Consider the following 18,844-nt stretch of genomic DNA (forward strand, 5'->3'; position numbering starts at 1 on the left):
ACAATGGCCCATGTTTTGCAAGGGTTGAGGATGACCGTTTACATATGTGTGTCTTTGTGTGTCCGGCAATTTATTTATTTCATAAGATTTATACACCACTAGTCTGTTAAAAGGGACGCGAGTGGCGCTGTGGGTTAAACCACAGAGCCTAGGACTTGCCGATCAGAGTGTCGGTGGTTCGGATCCCCGTGATGGGGTGAGCTCCCGTTGCTCGGTCCCTGCTCCTCCCAACCTAGCAGTTCGAAAGCATGTCAAAGTGCAAGTAGATAAATAGGTACCACTCCAGCAGGAAGGTAAACGGCGTTTCCGTGTGCTGCTCTGGTTCGCCAGAAGTGGCTTAGTCCTGCTGGCCACATGACCCAGAAGCTGTACTCCGGCTCCCTCGGCCAATAAAGCGAGATGAGCGCCACAACCCCAGAGTCGGCCACGACTGGACCTAATGGTCAGGGGTCCCTTTACCTTTACCTATATATATATATGGCAAGGGTCACCAATGTTGTTGGACTCCAAGTCCCATCATTCCTGACCATTGATCAAACTGGCAGGTGCTGATGGGAGATGGAGTCCAACAACATCTGGCATACAGATTCACTAGCTTTTTTTTAAAAAAAAAAAACCCTCTTGTTTTTACACAGTAAAATAGAAAGCTTCCAGAATCTGAGGGAGAGGAGAAATTAAATTGATATTGTGTTTGTGTATGAAGGTTTGTATCTGGCGCAGAACTAATACCCGACCAAAGGCAACTGCTCATATCTGTTCTTACACCTCCCCGCCTTCTGTTTTTTTAATTACAGGTTGCGGAAAAACCTGAAAGCGCTGATAATCGTTCACCCGTCGTGGTTCATTCGAACGGTCCTGGCTATATCGAGGCCATTCATCAGGTATGAGCAGCCGAGAGGATAGCTGCCTTGAAGCCGGTTAAACATGTCTGACGCCTCTCTGGGTGGTTTAGACTACAACTCCCATCAAGCCCCAGCCAGCACTATGGGAGTTGTAGTCCAAAACATCTTTCTCTAAGTTTAGCCCACCCCTCATGCTCCAAAGACCGCTAAGAGAAGTCCCAGCATGATGGATGCAGGTCCCGCTATCCAAACATAAGGCAAATGGTTCGTCAGGTGAGCGTTCACATAACAAGTCAACGATTTCCATTGATTCTTATGGGGAAATTTCTAATGCGTTCCCGACCGTGGAATTTTGACCCGAAAATGATGGAAAACCTAGGCAAACCCTGGGAAACCCTCTGGAACCTTGTAAAGGGCAAACAAGGAAGGGAGGAATGCTCTCTTATTCTCCCGCTCTCTCCCTGTTCCTCCCAAGAGTTTCTGGCAAAACGGTTTCAGCAGACCAGCAAAACACAAAAGACTTGTTTTAAGTCTGCTTATTTATTTACAGCATCACATGCAGGTCTGGCCGTTTGGATATCTGAATCTGCAGTGTGTATAGTGATGTTTAGGTACTAATTCCTCACGTTTGGATAAGTGAATTTTCGCATGATGACCTCTTTCGCAGAATTGCAGAGTTGGAAGGGACCGTGAGGGTCATCTAGTCCAATGCAGGAATATCTTGCCCAACATGGGGCTCAAACCCACGACCCACATGTAGCTTAGTGAATCAGAGATGGACCCAGACAACCCCGGGTTCAAACTCTGTGTAGTCACAATTTCTCAGACTAACCTGTTTTGTGAAGATAAATGGGGGAAGCCGTCAGGATAGAATATTAAGAGGAATAACATGAGTTGCAGTCAACTATTTTTACTCAAGAGTAGACCCATTGAAATTAAGGGACCATAGTTGGTCATGTACATCAATGGCTCTACTCTGAGTAGGATTACCATTGGATTCATCCCAATGATCATAATAGGTTGGTTTCAATGTTAGCCCTAGTATGAGACCCACGAAAATTGATGGACAAGACGTTAATTTCAGTGGGTCTACTCTGAGTAGGGCTTCGTTGGCTACAACCAGGTGGGGATGGTTCTGTATCATTGGATGCTAAATATAACATTTGCATTCCAGAAATTCTAGAACAAGGTTTACCAGACCTTTCTCTTCTACCTGCAAATGACCCCCGTTCTGAACTTCACTCTCTATATGAAAGCAGTTTCACGCCACCAGCCCAAGTGGTTGACTTTCAAGGGGGTCCAGGGTTAATTGCAACACCCTGCAAAGGCCACACTGTGGCCCCCGTGGCAGTAAACGAAAGATCAAACGAAAAGAACTGCTTACCAGTTAGAATCTTTAATAATCACAGTGCAAGAACAAAGAACACGTCTCCTAGAAATGGCGGTGCTCCCAGTTAAGGGTTTCACCCCTTGCCATCCCTAGAGAGCCAGCGTGGTGTAGTGGTTAAGACCAATGGACTCGTAATCTGGTGAACCGGGTTTGATTCCCTCCTCCTCCACATGCAGCTGCTGGGTGACCTTGGGCCAGTCACACTTCTCTGAAGTCTCTCAGCCCCACTCACCTCACAGAGTGTTTGTTGTGGGGGAGGAAGGGAAAGGAGAATGTTAGCCGCTTTGAGACTCCTTCGGGTAGTGATAAAGCGGGATATGAAATCCAAACTCTTCTATTTACAGATAGGTAGCCGTGTTGGTCTGCTATAGTCAAAACAAAAAAAATTCCTTCCAGTAGCACCTTAAAGACCAACTAAGTTAGTTCTTGGTATATAGAAGGGTCTGGTGACTTCTGTTTCAGTGTATCTGAAGAAGAGTGCATGCACACGAAAGCTCATACCAAGAACTAACTTAGTTGGTCTTTAAGGTGCTACTGGAAGGAATTTTTTTTGTTTAAACTCTTCTATGTCACTCCTATGTCTTGTAATCTGAGTTGGTACCCGCTGCGCTTTCAGTTCTAACACTTTCTGAGCTCTCCGTGTCTTTGGAGAAGGAGGGTGGATGCTGCCCAGAGACTGTGAATCTGTTAACTCTCTCTCTCTCCCAGTGTTTCTTCTAGCTGTTCCCCATCCAGTGTTTCCCAGCTTCTGCCTTCTGAACTATGCCCCTCTGCAAACCACTGCTCCAAATCTATACTGTCCTCCTGCTCCTGGGAAGAATCAGGATCAGGGGGAGAGGGTGGCTCCCACTGTTCCTGCTCAGTGCAGCCCTCTTCAGTACGGTCCCTGACACACACTAAGCTAGATTTTAGAAAAAGCAAAATGTGTGGATGTCGGAGAAGCTGTGCCTAATATGTGGAAATACTCTTTCCTAGTGTGAAATTCATCAATAAAATCCAGTACGTTCACACCTTGGAGGAACTATCACAGAGCATCCCCATGGAACATGTCCAGATTCCGGACTGTATCCTACAGTAAGTATTGGGCGATACCTTGAAACAGCATTGTTTTTCTGCACTGTCTTTCCTTTTATTCTGTGATTCATATACTACTACTTCTTTGGTGATCACTCATAGCCGAGTAAGATTGTCTTCCATAATATTAGTTCCCTGGTGGGAGTTTGGGATCACGGTGTGGATTTGCCAAGCGTGCCTTCCTCTTAGCACGTTTCTCCCTTGCGTTGTGAATACGAAAAGCTTGGCCTGTCGCTCAACATCCCAAAAACCAAAGTGCTGCATCAACAAGTTCAAAACAACCCCTCTGCAGCGCCACAAAAACAACTCAACGGTGTAACATTGGAAAATGTCAATCACTTCTACCTGGGCAGTTATCTTTCCACAAGGGTCAACATTGATGCTGAAATCCAGCATCGCCTGAGCTCTGAGAGTGCGGCTTTCTCCCGATTGAAGTGCAGAGTGTTTAAGGACAGGGACATTCTCAGGGAAACCAAAATACTTGTTTACAAAGCTATTGCACTACCAACTTTACTGTATGCTTGTGAAACATGGACCACTTATAAACGCCATCTCCAACTCCTCGAAAGATTCCATCAACGGTGTCTCCGAAAAATCTTGCAGATCACTTGGGAAGACAGGCGAACTAATAGCAGTGATTCATATACAATGAAGGGTGGTTAGAGGGGCCTGGACACATATGTGACATGTATGTGACATGTAATTCTACTCTTATTGATCCAAAGCAGAACTCCAACGTGGTTAGCAGAGTAAAAACTTAAATACATTGCAGGATTCACAAAAAATATACCAGAGGCAATTGTATTTCATTCAGTGTGCAAGGACAGAGAATTCCAACAAAAAATGGGAAAGGTAGCAGAAGCAGTTCCCATGCTCATCCATGGTTAGGAACAGAAACCAGTCAACGCATCTTGTTTCGTCCTTTGCTTTACATTGGAATGAATTTAAGTTACGTAAGTAAGCGGGTTGCGCTGTGGGTTAAAGCACAGAGCCTAGGACTTGCCGATCAGAAGGTCGGCGGTTCAAATCCCCACGACGGGGTGAGCTCCCGTTGCTCGGTCCCTGCTCCTGCCAACCTAGCAGTTCGAAAGCACATCAAAGTGCAAGTAGATAAATAGGTAACGCTCCGGCGGGAAGGTAAACGGCGTTTTCGTGCGCTGCTCTGGTTTCGCCAGAAGCGGCTTAAACCTGCTGGCCACATGACCCAGAAGCTGCACACCGGCTCCCTCGGCCAATAAAGCGAGATGAGCGCCGCAACCCCAGAGTCGGCCAGGACTGGACCTAATGGTCAGGGGTCCCTTTACCTTTAAAGGTAAAGGTACCCCTGCCCGTATGGGCCAGTCTTGCCAGACTCTAGGTTTGTGCGCTCATCTCACTTAAGAGGCCGGGAGCCAGCGCTGTCCGCAGACACTTCCGGGTCACGTGGCCAGCATGACAAGCTGCATCTGGTGAGCCAGCGCAGCACATGGAACGCCGTTTACCTTCCCGCTGGTAAGCGGTCCCTATTTATCTACTTGCACCCGGGGGTGCTTTCGAACTGCTAGGTTGGCAGGCGCTGGGACCAAGCAACGGGAGCGCACCCCGCCGCGGGGATTCGAACCGCCGACCATGCGATCGGCAAGTCCTAGGCACTGAGGTTTTACCCACAGCGCCACCCGCGTCCCTTTACCTTTACGTCACATTAAACAGTGGACAGCGAGGCAGATAACGTAGTACTTCAAACAAACCGAAATGAAGCAGGACAGGAAAAGCGTTGATTGCGACAAATTCAGATCGCAGGCTTCTTATGTCTCCAACAGCTTTGTTTCATTGGCAGTATGTTCATTTGCAATTTGTCGCTTATTGGGAATTTGTTGGTTTTAAGCCAGTTGTGAACCATGTTTTTTTCACAGTTCTAAACACTTTGTTTCAGGTTTGAAGAAGAGCGGAACAGAGCGAGAAAAGAAAGGTAGGTTTTTCCCTTTTTGTGTATGCTAGGAAAGAGGCCATTATCACACAGTTGCCCAGGGTATATTGTCATTTTACATTGTTCCTTCAGGCAAAACCGGCTATTTCAAAATGCAATTTATCCCTAACAGGGCAGAAGAGAAACAGGACACAACTGTGAGAGAGAGGTAAGTCTCTTTCCATGTTATTGCGGATGCATTATATCAGGGGGAAATGGTTTGCAAAACTCTGTATATTAGGCAAAATTGCCTACAGATACGTCTATTAGGATTCCCACCCACCCCCTAAAATGCTGATGAATATTCAGGAGGATTCATTTTTTAAACACACATACAGAGCCTAGGACTTGCCAATCAGAAAGTCGGCAGTTCGAATCCCCACGACGGGGTGAGTTTCAGTTGCTCGGTCCCTGCTCCTGCCAACCTCGCAGTTCGAAAGCACGTCAAAGTGCAAGTAGAAGGTAAACGGCAGGAAGGTAAACGGCATTCCTGTGCGCTGCTCTGGTTCTCCAAAAGCAGCTTAGTCCTGCTGGCCACATGACCCGGAAGCTGTACTCTGCCTCCCTTGGCCAATAAAGCGAGATGGGCGCCGCAACCCCAGATTCGGCCACGACTGGACCTAATGGTCAGGAGTCCCTTTACCTTTTTACACACAAAGTAACATGGAAATGAAGTGAGATGAACTTTAGATTGGAAACATGAAAAACGGAGAAAAACCAAAATGTATAGATTCACCCATTTCTAGGGAGGACTAGGGCCACAGAGAAACCATCATTTCAGGCAGGAAACAGGGAGGAAAGTACGGTATTTCTGCTCTCCGAAATTATTTGTTAGGTGAGCATTCACATAGCAAGTCGATTCTTATGGGGGGAGGGAATCTTTTTTTAAATAATATACTTTTTCTTGAACTTCCAGTTTTTTATAAATTAACTTTAAATTGAATGCTTACATTGTTTCGTGTACTGACTTCCCTGCACAGTGTTCAAACCCTTTCCAGCCACATAATATATCAGACTCTTATCTATGACAGAAATCTGTCTAATGCAATTACTTTATCGTTTTTCTTCCGCTGTTCCTATCTTGAGTCCAGCCCACGACTGACTGTAGTTTTTCTTCAAAGAGTCTTAAGGGGAAATTTCTAATGCATTCCTGACCACAGAGTTTTACCCCCCAATTTTACCCTCCAAGTGACGGGGGGAAATGGAGGGAAACCCAGAAAAACACTCTGAAACCTTCCAAAAGGCAAACAAGGAAGGGGGGGAAATGCTCTCTTATTTGTCCGATCCTCCCGTTCCATGATTTCTGGCGAAATGGCTGCCACAGACTAGCAAAACACAAAAATATTAAGACTTGTTTAAGGCTGCTTATTTATTTGCAGTGCTATCTGCAGATCTGTTTGGAAATCTGGATATCTGAAACTGTGGTGTGTATAGCTAGGTCTGGATACCAATTTTCTCTTGTTTGGATAAGTGAATTTTCATACACTGAGCGTTTGGATAGCAGCATCTTTATATATCTACTTGAAGAAGCCATGGTCCGATCTGAAAAATACAAATATTTTGGTTACAAAAATAAAGAAAAATTAAGTTTGCAAAACATGTGGTTAGGGTAGATCAACTTGTCAGCGTCCACTTATCTCCAGTGTAAATATGACATATCGGCAAAAGTCGGAAATCGAAAGATAATGTCACGGCCACCCAGGACGGGTCCCAGCTCACCAGAGACCTCACTCCGTTGCAGTTTATTTACAGGAAAAGTTTATTGAAGATTTCTGCTTCTCGTACAGTTCAGCATTGTGGCCGTACGTCTGTCACGTTAGACCGCTGAAGTCCCCTCTGACTCCTCCCCTCTTCCACACCAACTTAATAGCCTGGCTCTAGACCACCTCTTCCTCTCCTTTCTTTTCCGCAGGGTCTTCCTGCCCCCCTGGGTTCCCTCTCTCCGTGACTCGCCTGAGGCTGAATCCTCTGCCGCCTCTTCCCCCCTCCTTCTGGCTTTAGGGCCGGGCTCCTCCCCTGAGCTCTCTCCACTTCCGCGCGCCTCTACGTTTGAACTTGGCGCGCGTACGTTGCTGCTGACCTTTCTTTCGACCGCTACACCACCCCTTGTTCTGCTCTCCACCCTTTCCGGCTGAACACCTTGCTCCAACCCCCTTTCTCTGTTCTCTCCTAATCCTGCTCCCTCCGAGAGGCTGACGACTCCACCCCCTTTTCTCCGTTCCGGCTGAGACGCCTCTTGCTGCGTCTGTCTTCCACTGGGCTCCTCTCCGCTTCTCCCTTCTCCTCCCTTTTGCTTGATTAAGGTAACCCCCTTTTGAGAATCCTCTGACTCGCTGCTCAGACTCGTGGATTCCCTCAGAATTCCGTCATCTTCTTCCTCATCCTTCTGCCCCTCCTCCCACTCGCTCTCCGTCTCCTCTGTCATCTCCTCCTCTCTCCCAGAAACCCTGACATCCATCCCCCCCTCGAAGCCCCCCCTTCCCCCCTCCCGCTCGCCGGGTGCAGGTTGAGGAAAACGTGGTTCTTCCGGGGTCGGTTCAGGATACAAGGTGTCCACTTCAACGTTCTCCTCTGTCATCTCCGTATATGTGTGTTCGAACTCGGGTTCCCCACCCACAGACCTCACAGTCTCTTCCTCCATCACTGCTTCTCCTGGCGCTGCCTGCCAAGGACCTACCATCCATCTCTGACTCCATGCCTCCCTTGGCTGATCCACCCACCAACAAGGGCCTGTCTCCTCCCCCCCCAGTCTCGGATCCCTGGCCGGGCTTGTTTCGGGCGTATGGCCCTCGGGTGAGGAGAAACCCTCGAACGTGCTGTCTGACAAAGTGGGCGTGAAAAGCCAATCATCAAAATACTCCTCGGGCATGGGCTTGTGCGGAAAAAGTGCATGGAACTCCTCCTTCAACAGGGGTTCGTCCAACGCGTAACCCGGCACCCAGCTATTGGCAGAGGCCGGAGTGCCTTCCCTGGCTAGAAAATATTCAACTCCCTCCTCCCCCCATCTCGAGTCCAGTATCTCTGTGACCTCGTTAAGAGGTTCTGGTCTTGGCGATTCCCCCCCCTCAGGCGCCCTCCTACGTGGCTCTGGGAGTGCTCCTGACTCTTGAAACCTGTGTGGGGTTTTGTAGGGAGTGAGCACCGACCTATGAAAGACCGGGTGCACCCTGGAACCCTCCGGAAGGGCTAGACGAAAAGCCACCGGATTGATCTTAGCCTCAACTTGATATGGCCCTAGCTGCCTGTGTCCTAACTTCTTCTTGGCCAATGACCTGGCCGGCATCGCGTGGGCTGCTAACCACACCCAGTCCCCAATCTGGATGTCCTCTCCCGCCCTCCTGTGCTTATCGGCCTGCACCTTATACGCCTGTTTTGCCAGCTCCAAATGTCTCCGCAGCTCCTCGTGCACCTCTTGCAACTCCGCTGCAAACTGGTCGGCATCTTGAGGCCCCCCCCCTCCTGGTGCCGCAAATCTCGGGAAGGTTCTGGGATGACGGCCATTGTTCGCGAAGAAAGGCGTCACCCCGGTGGATGCGTGTTTCGTGTTGTTGTAGGCGAATTCAGCCATCGGCAGATAGTCCACCCACGCCGCAGGTCGCTGGTTGGCGTAGCACCGCAGGTACTGCTGCATGATCGCGTTGACCCTCTCCGCTTGACCGTTGGTTTGTGGATGTCTCGCCGATGTCAGGTTGATTTTGACGTGCAAGATGCCCAGAAGCTTTCGCCAGAAAGTGGAAACAAACTGGCGCCCCCTGTCGGACAAGACGGACTGCGGAAGTCCATGCACTCTGAAGACGTGATCGATGAAGAGCTTTGCGGTCTGTTCTGCCGTCGCCACCTTGGCACAAGGGATGAAATGCGCCATCTTGGTGAACAAGTCCACCACCACTAACACCGCCGTCTTACCTCTGGAGCTGGGCAGGTCCGTAACAAAGTCCAACGCTACCCTCTCCCACGGTTGCTGCGGTGTCTCCAGCGGTTCTAGCAATCCCGCCTGCTTCTGGTGCACTGGTTTGGACCTCTGGCAGATATCACACCTGGCGACGTAGTCCGCCACCTCTCCTCTCATCTGGGGCCACCAAAAGTCTCTAGCCACCAACTCCATCGTCTTCTCTTTGCCGAAATGGCCTGCACTAGGGGCGTCATGCAATTGTTGCAGAACCTTGGCTCGAAGATCGTCGGTGGGCACGTAAAGGGCACCCTTACGAGTCAAAAGTCCATCTTGCAATTGGAACTCATCGTTGTCTCGCGACCCTCCGCGTAGCTCCTCCATCTTGGACTGTGCAAACTGATCCCTTTGCAACGCGCGTCGCACCGCGTCCAGGTCGACTGCGATGGTAGCGCACGTCCACGCCTGCGGTGCGAAAATGTGCTTTGCTGCGATTGGAGCTGCTTCCTCCAAGTATTGCGGCTTTCGGGACAGCGCGTCTGCAATAACATTGGAGTCTCCTGGGATGTATTCTATTTTGAAGTCGAAATCCGCAAAGAACTCCGCCCAGCGCATGTGTCGCTGGGTCTGTAACTTAGCCGTCCGCCAATACTCTAAGTTCTTGTGATCCGTGCGGACTTGCACCGTGTGCTTGGCTCCTATTAAGAAGTGTCGCCACGCTTTGAAAGCTGCATGAATGGCCAACAACTCCCTGTCCCATATGGTATAATTGCGCTCCGTCTTGCTGAGCTTCCGGGAGTAGAACGCACCCGGTCTCCAGTTGCCTTGCGAATCCTCTTGCAAAAGAACGGCCCCAACCGCTCTGTCTGACGCATCGGTCTCTACCCGCATGGGTCTGCCGGGATTCACGTGGAGCAGCTGCTCTTCGGAGGCGAAAAGACCTTTAAGCGTCCGGAAGGACCGCTCCGCTTGTTCGGTCCAGACGAACTTCTTCTTCTTGGAACTGAGGGTGTCAGTGATAGCCGCCGTCGCGTTCGCAAAACCTTTAATAAACTTGCGGTAAAAATTGGCAAAGCCGATGAACCTCTGGACCTCTTTCCGACTTCGAGGGCTTTTCCAGTCCAACAGCGCTTGAACCTTAGCCCTGTCCATGGCCAGTCCCTCGTCGGACAACTTGTAGCCAAGGAAATCAACCTCTCTGACATCAAACTGGCATTTTTCCAACTTGGCGTACAGCCTGTGGTCCTTCAGCCTCTGCAGGACCTCCCTCACGTCCTTATCGTGATCCTCCGACGATTCCGAGAAAATCAGGATATCGTCGAGAAAGCAGACACACTTCTTGTAGAGGAGACCTGCTAGCACGTGGTGCATAAATGCTTGAAAAACGTGGCTGCCATTTTGGAGACCGAAAGGCATGACTCTGTATTCGTATGTGCCCAGAGGGGTGAACATGGCGGTCTTCCACTCATCTCCTTTCCGGATGCGGATGAGATTGTAAGCTCCACGTAGGTCCAGCTTGGTGAAAATCTTGCCCCTCCTGACGGTCGCTAAAAGGTCGTCAATCTTGGGCATGGGGAAAGCTTTGGGCTTAGTCAAGCTGTTTATGAACCTGTAATCCACTATAAGCCTTTTTTGGGGCGTGTTTTTCTTCTTCACAAAGAACACAGGGCTGCCACCCGCTGCTTTAGATTCCTGGATGAAACCTCGCTTGAGGTTATGGTCTATGAACTCCCGAAGCTCTTGCATCTCGTCTTCCGACATGGAGTACAGCTTGGCAGCAGGCAGTTGCGCCCCTGGCACTAAATCAATCGCGCAGTCGTAAGGTCTGTGAGGCGGCAACTTGTCAGCTTCCTTCTCACAGAAAACCTCCAAGAAGTCCTGGTACTTGTGAGGCACTGTTTGCACCATACCCAGATGCAACTGCTGCTCGGCTTCTCCTCCCTGATCGGTCTGAAAGCAATGCTGAGCACAATACGATGAACAAAAGGTGATCTGCCGCTGGTACCACGCAACCGCGGGACTGTGCCTCTCCAGCCAACTCATGCCTAACACGATGGGTGTGTCCGATAAGTGGGTGACATTGAAACTAATAAGTTCTCGATGGTTGCCAATCTGCATCATCATGGGAGGGGTTTGCTGCACCACTTGCCCCCCCAGCAACTTCCTGCCGTCTACCGTGACCACGTTTAGAGGCGTCGTTGCAGGCAGGAGCGCCATGTTGTGCTGCTTAACGAACTGCAGTCCCACGAAGTCGGCGTTGCTTCCCGAATCGATCGTTATTGGAACCTCGAGGAGTCTCCCATCAGGCAACTGGAGTGTTGCTGTGAGCAGAACTGCCGGTCTGGGAGGCAAAGGGTCCACGCTCTGCAGTGATGCTGGGGGCTTGTCTACAGATCCGCCTGGCTGAGCCCCAGTAGCTCTGCTTCCAGCCAGGCACTGTCGTTTCCCTGAAGCTGCTCCCCTGGTTGCACCTCTGCTGTTACAGTTGCCAGTGCTGCAGTGTGCTTCTGGAGCCTCTGGGGGCACTCTTTCGCCATATGGTGCGCACTGTCACAGATGTAACACTTCCTGGTTCCTCTAGGAGGCTTCGCTTTGGCTGCACCAGGGACAGGGCTCTGGGATGGCTTCTGAGCCCTAGCACCACCAATCTCCATTGGCTCCTCGCTGTCCTTCCCCATTGGCGAGGGGTGCGCACGGCTGAAATCCCTGTGCACAAAAGGGAGAGTCCTCGCTTGCGCACGCGCTTGGGACCCGTCCTCCTCGTGCCACGGACGTCCCTCATGTCGAATTCCAATAGCTAAAGCCCGTTGCACCACGTCTTCTAGGGTCTGGGGTCTGTCCCCCCTAGCGATCTCATCCTTGATGGGGGGGCTCAATCCCTCCCAAAAAAGATCCCTGACCGGCTTACTGTCCTTTGGCCAATCTAAGGCGGTGAGCAATGCAAAAAATTTAGAGTGGTATTGGCGCACAGTCGCTTTCCCCTGCCTCAGCCCGTGCATTTGACGGCGCGCAATGTCCACATCCACAGAGGATTGAAAACAAGAATCCATCGCTTTGATGAACGCAGTTGAATTGCGACGGGCCGGTCCATCTTCGCGCCACAGATTGCGTAGCCAAGCCCTGGCCTCCCCATGCAGGTGCGAAACAATGAACCCCACTTTCTCCTCCTCATCTTTAAAATCGTGACGGAGTAAATGCAGTGCATATACGACGTCCGCTCTGAAATTGGGATAGTCTTGCAAGTTGCCATTAAAATGCGGAACCAGGGCACCCCCCCTCCGTCCAAGCGCAATGCCCTCCGCTCTGGAACCTGGGGCCCCCGCCCTGTCCGCGTGTTCCCACCTTGCCTGCAAATCCTGGCACTTCTTCTCCAAGTCGTCATTCTTCTTCTGCGAAGCAATGACTGCCGATGTGAGAGCGGTAACCTGATCCCGCAGTGCAACCAGCTGCTCCTCAGCGCTCATGGCTGCTCCCGTTCGTGAGCTTCGCAAAAAAAATTTTTTGCTTTCTGAGAGGGGACTTACTGTCACGGCCACCCAGGACGGGTCCCAGCTCACCAGAGACCTCACTCCGTTGCAGTTTATTTACAGGAAAAGTTTATTGAAGATTTCTGCTTCTCGTACAGTTCAGCATTGTGGCCGTACGTCTGTCACGTTAGACCGCTGAAGTCCCCTCTGACTCCTCCCCTCTTCCACACCAACTTAATAGCCTGGCTCTAGACCACCTCTTCCTCTCCTTTCTTTTCCGCAGGGTCTTCCTGCCCCCCTGGGTTCCCTCTCTCCGTGACTCGCCTGAGGCTGAATCCTCTGCCGCCTCTTCCCCCCTCCTTCTGGCTTTAGGGCCGGGCTCCTCCCCTGAGCTCTCTCCACTTCCGCGCGCCTCTACGTTTGAACTTGGCGCGCGTACGTTGCTGCTGACCTTTCTTTCGACCGCTACACCACCCCTTGTTCTGCTCTCCACCCTTTCCGGCTGAACACCTTGCTCCAACCCCCTTTCTCTGTTCTCTCCTAATCCTGCTCCCTCCGAGAGGCTGACGACTCCACCCCCTTTTCTCCGTTCCGGCTGAGACGCCTCTTGCTGCGTCTGTCTTCCACTGGGCTCCTCTCCGCTTCTCCCTTCTCCTCCCTTTTGCTTGATTAAGGTAACCCCCTTTTGAGAATCCTCTGACTCGCTGCTCAGACTCGTGGATTCCCTCAGAATTCCGTCATCTTCTTCCTCATCCTTCTGCCCCTCCTCCCACTCGCTCTCCGTCTCCTCTGTCATCTCCTCCTCTCTCCCAGAAACCCTGACAGATAACTATAGCATGTACACAAAAATTGATTTCAGATTTGAAATCGGCATTGAAAGAACATATAAGAACAGTTGAAAAATCTCATGCAACAGAAAATGAAAAAAATAAAAAATTGTTCCCCAGTGAATTCAGCTGCTGTTCACTATAATGGGTGTTCTCAATGGTCTTTTATGGCAGCAAACTTTCCTAAAATCAATTTTTTCATGGGATCTTTCATGGGATCTCAGAATAGGGCTTTCTGGGGGGAACAAACCACCCTACCCTGGAACTCAATACACCAGATATGATTGGTGTTCATTGTTGCAGTTTTCAGTCTGCAAACTGTACATAACAACACATAACTGCATTGCATAATTTGCATGGCATTTCCTTTGTGTTGAAATGAAAGGTGTGGAATAATGTACTGATTACATAAGTAATTATGTAAAATTCAGCCAGAGCAGACAGCAGGACAACAATTAATATAGGGCATAATCTAACTAAGTTCTACTTAGAGCAGACCAGGGCCGGATTTCGGTTTGATGAGGCCCTAAGCTACTGAAGGTAATGTCCAGCTGTCCTTTGTCAACAACAAATTGCCACTATTTTTTGTGTTGAATATATGCTATATGGTCATTTATGGACCTCATAGGTATCTCAAGCCATTTGCCCATGTTGCAACCAGTCCATGCAGAATGAAGGCACCCTATATATAGAAATGAGCAAACCAGTGATATTTTAGGGAGCAGGCTAGCAGGCGGGGCCCATGACTTACATCCTAGGAGCCTACACAACACAAAACACTGTTGCTGTATGTAGGTTTTATTTTATTTGTTTTTTATCTTATATTTTGGAAGTGTACATCCAGGTTTACTAATCCGCTTGTAATATTCTGCCTCTTCAGATGTAGAACTACGAGGTTTAACAAGCATACACCATTTCCTAAATTTATTTACTATTTTGTCTGTCTTCCCAAACAGGCCTACATTGCCATCAGAGGATCAGGAAACAAGGTGTGGGTTTGTTTTATTTATTTATTTTTAATCACATTCAGAATTTAGTTACCTACCGTTTACCTAAACCCCTGAGCCTCTTGGGCTTGCAGTTCGAATCCCCATGACGGAGTGAGCTCCCGTTGCTCTGTCCCAGCTCCTGACAACCTAGCAGTTCGAAAGCACGCCAGTGCAAGTAGATAAATAGGTACCCCTGTGGCGGGAAGGTAAATGGCGTTTCTGTGCGCTCTGGTTTCCATCACGGTGTCCCGTTGCGCCACAAGCGGTTTCGTCCTGCTGGCCACATGATCCAGAAAGCTATCTGTGGTCAAACGCCGGCTCCCTCGGCCTGAAAGCGAGATGAGTGCCGCAACCCCATAGTCGCCTTTGACTGGACTTAACCGCCCAGGGGTTCTTCACTTTTTACCTATACACCCACAATAAAACACCAGTCTGGAGGGACCCTTGATAATTGACAATCAGCAGTCTCTTAAGTATTCACTGGGCCTGTGTGGTGTAGTGGTTAAGAGCAGTGGACTCGTAATCTGGTGAACCGGGTTTGCTTCCCCGCTCCTCCACATGCAGCTGCTGGGTGACCTTGGGCTAGTCATACTTCTCTGAAGTCTCTCAGCCCCACTCACCTCACAGAGTGTTTGTTGTGGGGGAGGAAGGGAAAGGAGATTGTTAGCCGCTTTGAGACTCCTTCGGGTAGTGAGAAAGCGGGATATCAAATCCAAACTCTTCTTCTTCTCTCTCCTTCCACCATTTAGCATGTCCTGAATCAAGGCAAGACCGCATAGACCTAAAGAACGACCCAGAACGATGCATTTCCCATTGTAAAATGACCTTCCTGGTGTTAAGACCACACGACCATCCTCAGTTCCATCCAACCAAGGAATCAGCCTTTCTGTCTTTGCCTAAAAGGTATTCCATTGCACACAAGAACGAACGTTCCAGCAAAGGCTCTGAGTGCCGAGAGATGCAAGCACCTTCCCTCTTTAAAAAGCAACAACGTCGGGATATTACAAAATCCAGCCTAAAATGGAGAAGTCCGGTTTATACATCGAAAGCCTCCTCCGTTTGGTTGCTGCGGGTCAGCATAGCGACATCGGGATGGAAAAGCACACATCCATTCTTAATTCCTTGCCGGACGCATCTGAAAGGAAACTGTTGCTCTGTGCATTCATTGGGTCAGGAAGAATTGCAGAAGCAAACTTTCGTCCCCTTCTGAATGAAGTTTGTGCATGCCTGTTCCAGTATAGATACAGAGCACCTACCTGGGTTTTTTTTGCCTCATCCGTTTCCCAAATGCACCCTTGGCACTATTTTTTTTTTACCACTTGAGCTCATGGTGAAGTCTCACACAGGAAATGATGTACAGATCATTTTTATTTTTTGCATCCTCTCTCCTGAATGGGTCTGTCCCTGACTCTTGGGTACCAGATATCGCAAGTGATGTAACAATGCCCATTCATACACTAGTCAGTGTAAAGATGCAAATATACTCACATGGTGGTGGGATCTGAAGGGTTTTAGTCAGTTTCAGAACACCGGACAATCGCCTCCCCCTGAATTCTGCCTCCAAACATTTGAGGCAAGATGCAAGCACATGAAAACACAGTCCACATCTCCTCAAGCAAGGAGAAGGGAGATCTTGAGTCAGATGGTCAGATTAGAAAGTGCACACATTTAGAACAGGAAAATAAATACGCAACATGACTTAAAAACACTTTTTCCTAAAGCCACATATGTATACCCTAATGAACATGGGAGTGGCTCCCATTTTATCCTAGAAAAACGACAGCAAAACCCTGCAAGACGTTTAGGTTAGGTTGAAAGATCACAGCCGAGTAGAAATTTGAACCCAGGCCTCTGTGCTTAGAATCACACGATCCTGACGTTGCAGGACAGGAAGGCAATTCACTCAAACAAAATCTTGGGATCAGGGGGAAAGGTCATGCATGCACACCCATGCACACACTTAGATTTAATCTATGCACTTAAAATGTGATCCAGTCATTTCGATCCAAGAAGAACAGAAAACCCTGGAGTCCACATTCAGATAGTTGCTGTTTTGGTTGTCCATACAGTTCCACACCAGAGGGCAGCAGTGGCAAAATTACATGTGCAAGCTTGATTTTCCGGGGAGTTTTCCAAATGCCAGCATAACTGAAGGCTTCCTTTGCTTTCGTGTGTCTGCAGAGGAGCGTGGGACAGCTGGCTTGCCCGTTTTTCTTCTCATTTGATACGTAACACCTAACCCTGAACAAGTAGGCAGGAGAGCTTGCGACGTAATGGGGATCGATCTTCAACAATGGCTTTAAAGGACCGGTCTGTTTCATTTGCAAAAGAAAGGAATTTAGCCCTATCTGCGGAAGCTTTGGGAATGTCATCTTTGCATAGCAGAGTGCGTGAGTTGAACACTTCATTCATACCTCTCTACTGACAATGGAAGTAGAACCTTACGAGCAGATGTGTTCACAACTGCAAATGATCAAACATCTGGGAAATGTATGGTTCGCAATCATTTCTAAAAACTTCTCTCTCTCTTTTGTGGATGGAACATTTACATAAGCAAAAAGAGCTGCAAAGACATCTATCAGTTTGGATATGAAATAATCTCAACTGGATTTTTTGAAAGTGCATTTTAAGCTGGGAGGGAGGGGGAGAAAACATGACAGCTGATACGCGCATATCAGGATATGCTGGGAACTGCATTGAGGAGTGTTTACATGCACTTCCACTATTCTACAAAGAGAAACGTGGAACGTATTGGCCGTCTCCAAAGAGACTCATTCAAGACCACAGATTTGCACATCCTTCTCTGGAAACAAATGGGGTGACAATTCTTTGGGATATCTTTGCCGGTTTATCTATGCTTGGTTTTAAAAGGATGTGTTTGCCTTGTGATCGTGGGCACCAGAGGGAAGAATATGGGACTGCTTGATTTTAAAGCAGGGATGGATAATCTGTGGCACTGCAGATGTTGGGACTACATATCCCATCATCCTTGACCATTGCCCAAGTTGGCTAAAGCTGTCGGGACTTGCAGTCTGACATCATCTGGAGGGTCAAGTCTTCCCCCATCCCTGGGTTACTGCTAAAGAGGAGGAAATGTGTCTCCACCCACAAAGTGCAACGAGCGTGGTTTGGGGAAATGGCCTTAATCACATCTACTATCATGGTCTGTAATGGTTAAACTTACTGAACCAAACCTATATCTGAAATCTCTAAGGATGATCTATCAGTGGCTTTTACAGGTTTTATTTCTCCATCGGCTTCACTATGGCTTATTGCTTGTGCCCAAAGAGAAAATTGTGTTTGCTTCGCTCCTCCTGCGACCAACTGTTGATGTTCCATGGTTTCTCTTGCTCCCCAAAAAGACCTAAGTTCTAACCAAAGTTCGGTCTTGGTTTAGCATTCATGCTTTATTTGGGGGACTCGGATTTAACACGGCATTAGGACTTGGGGAGGAGCACAGCGGGCGTGATTTCTGTCTGGGCACCAGGGCCAAAGTTTGGCTTGCTGTTGCATGTGAAACAGACCACAGGCCATATTTGCACATGACTAAAACCGTGCTAAACCATGGTTAGGCCAGCTAAACCATGGTTTCATCAACAAACGGGAAGCTGTCTCAGAGAGAAGCAGAGAAACATGGTTTCCTGGTCTTGGGCCTCTGCAAGTAGGGTGTCCATACAACGCATGGTTAAACAAGGGTGTTAGGTTTCTACGTAATGCCAACCTCTAGTTTAAAACAAGCCATGGTTCATAAGCCGACAGCAAAATGGCTTCCCATCGTGGTTTATTAACAGAACGCAAAACAAGGTTAGTCTGCTGGGCTGGGTTCATATGTTTAAACCATGACCCACCCAGCGTTATGTGTGCCCTGAGGTGATATTGGCTGAATGCTGGAGGGCAGAATATCAGGTCTTTTGGTCAACACTTGGGGGGTGAGTTTTTAAAAAGCAAAAAGGCTCTACAGAATGAACACGGGGGACAACCCGCTAAACGTCCAAGGCAAGCCACACCAAAATTCAGATACTGAATTCAACGTGGCTTCTACAGAAAATTTCCCCAGGTACTGTACGTACCTGAAGTCGATGTACCGTATTTTTTGCTCTATAAGACACACTTTTTCCCTCCTAAAAAGTAAGGGGAAATGTGTGCGCGTCTTATGGAGCGAATGCAGGCTGTGCAGCTACCCCAGAAGCCAGAACAGCAAGAGGGACCAATGCGCAGCGATCCCTCTTGCTGTTCTGACTTCTGAGAGTCAGAATATTTTTTTCCTTGTTTTCCTCCTCCAAAAACTAGGTGCGTCTTGTGGTCTGGCGCGTCTTATAGAGCGAAAAATATGGTATAAGTGCAGCAGATCTTAAGTCTGGCCCAGAAGGGCTCTTATTAAAACTAGTCAAATTCATGGAGGAAAGGTCTTAATTTTTTTT

At 48.8% G+C, this 18,844-nt stretch overlaps 1 protein-coding gene across 1 annotated transcript in view; it reads left to right on the forward strand.

The window, feature by feature from the left end:
- Window positions 1-18,844, forward strand: part of ATCAY (ATCAY kinesin light chain interacting caytaxin) — a 34,374-nt gene extending 15,530 nt beyond the window's left edge. The window contains exons 8-13 of the mRNA XM_081895784.1: window positions 795-881; window positions 3,208-3,306; window positions 5,219-5,254; window positions 5,385-5,420; window positions 14,391-14,423; window positions 15,173-18,844. Coding sequence (XP_081751910.1) covers window positions 795-881; window positions 3,208-3,306; window positions 5,219-5,254; window positions 5,385-5,420; window positions 14,391-14,423; window positions 15,173-15,182 — 301 coding nt within the window. The 3' untranslated portion in view covers window positions 15,183-18,844. The remainder of the gene's footprint in view (window positions 1-794; window positions 882-3,207; window positions 3,307-5,218; window positions 5,255-5,384; window positions 5,421-14,390; window positions 14,424-15,172) is intronic.

This window comes from Podarcis melisellensis (genome assembly GCF_964234715.1).
Source record: "Podarcis melisellensis genome assembly, chromosome: 18".
Taxonomy (NCBI): Eukaryota; Metazoa; Chordata; class Lepidosauria; order Squamata; family Lacertidae; genus Podarcis; species Podarcis melisellensis.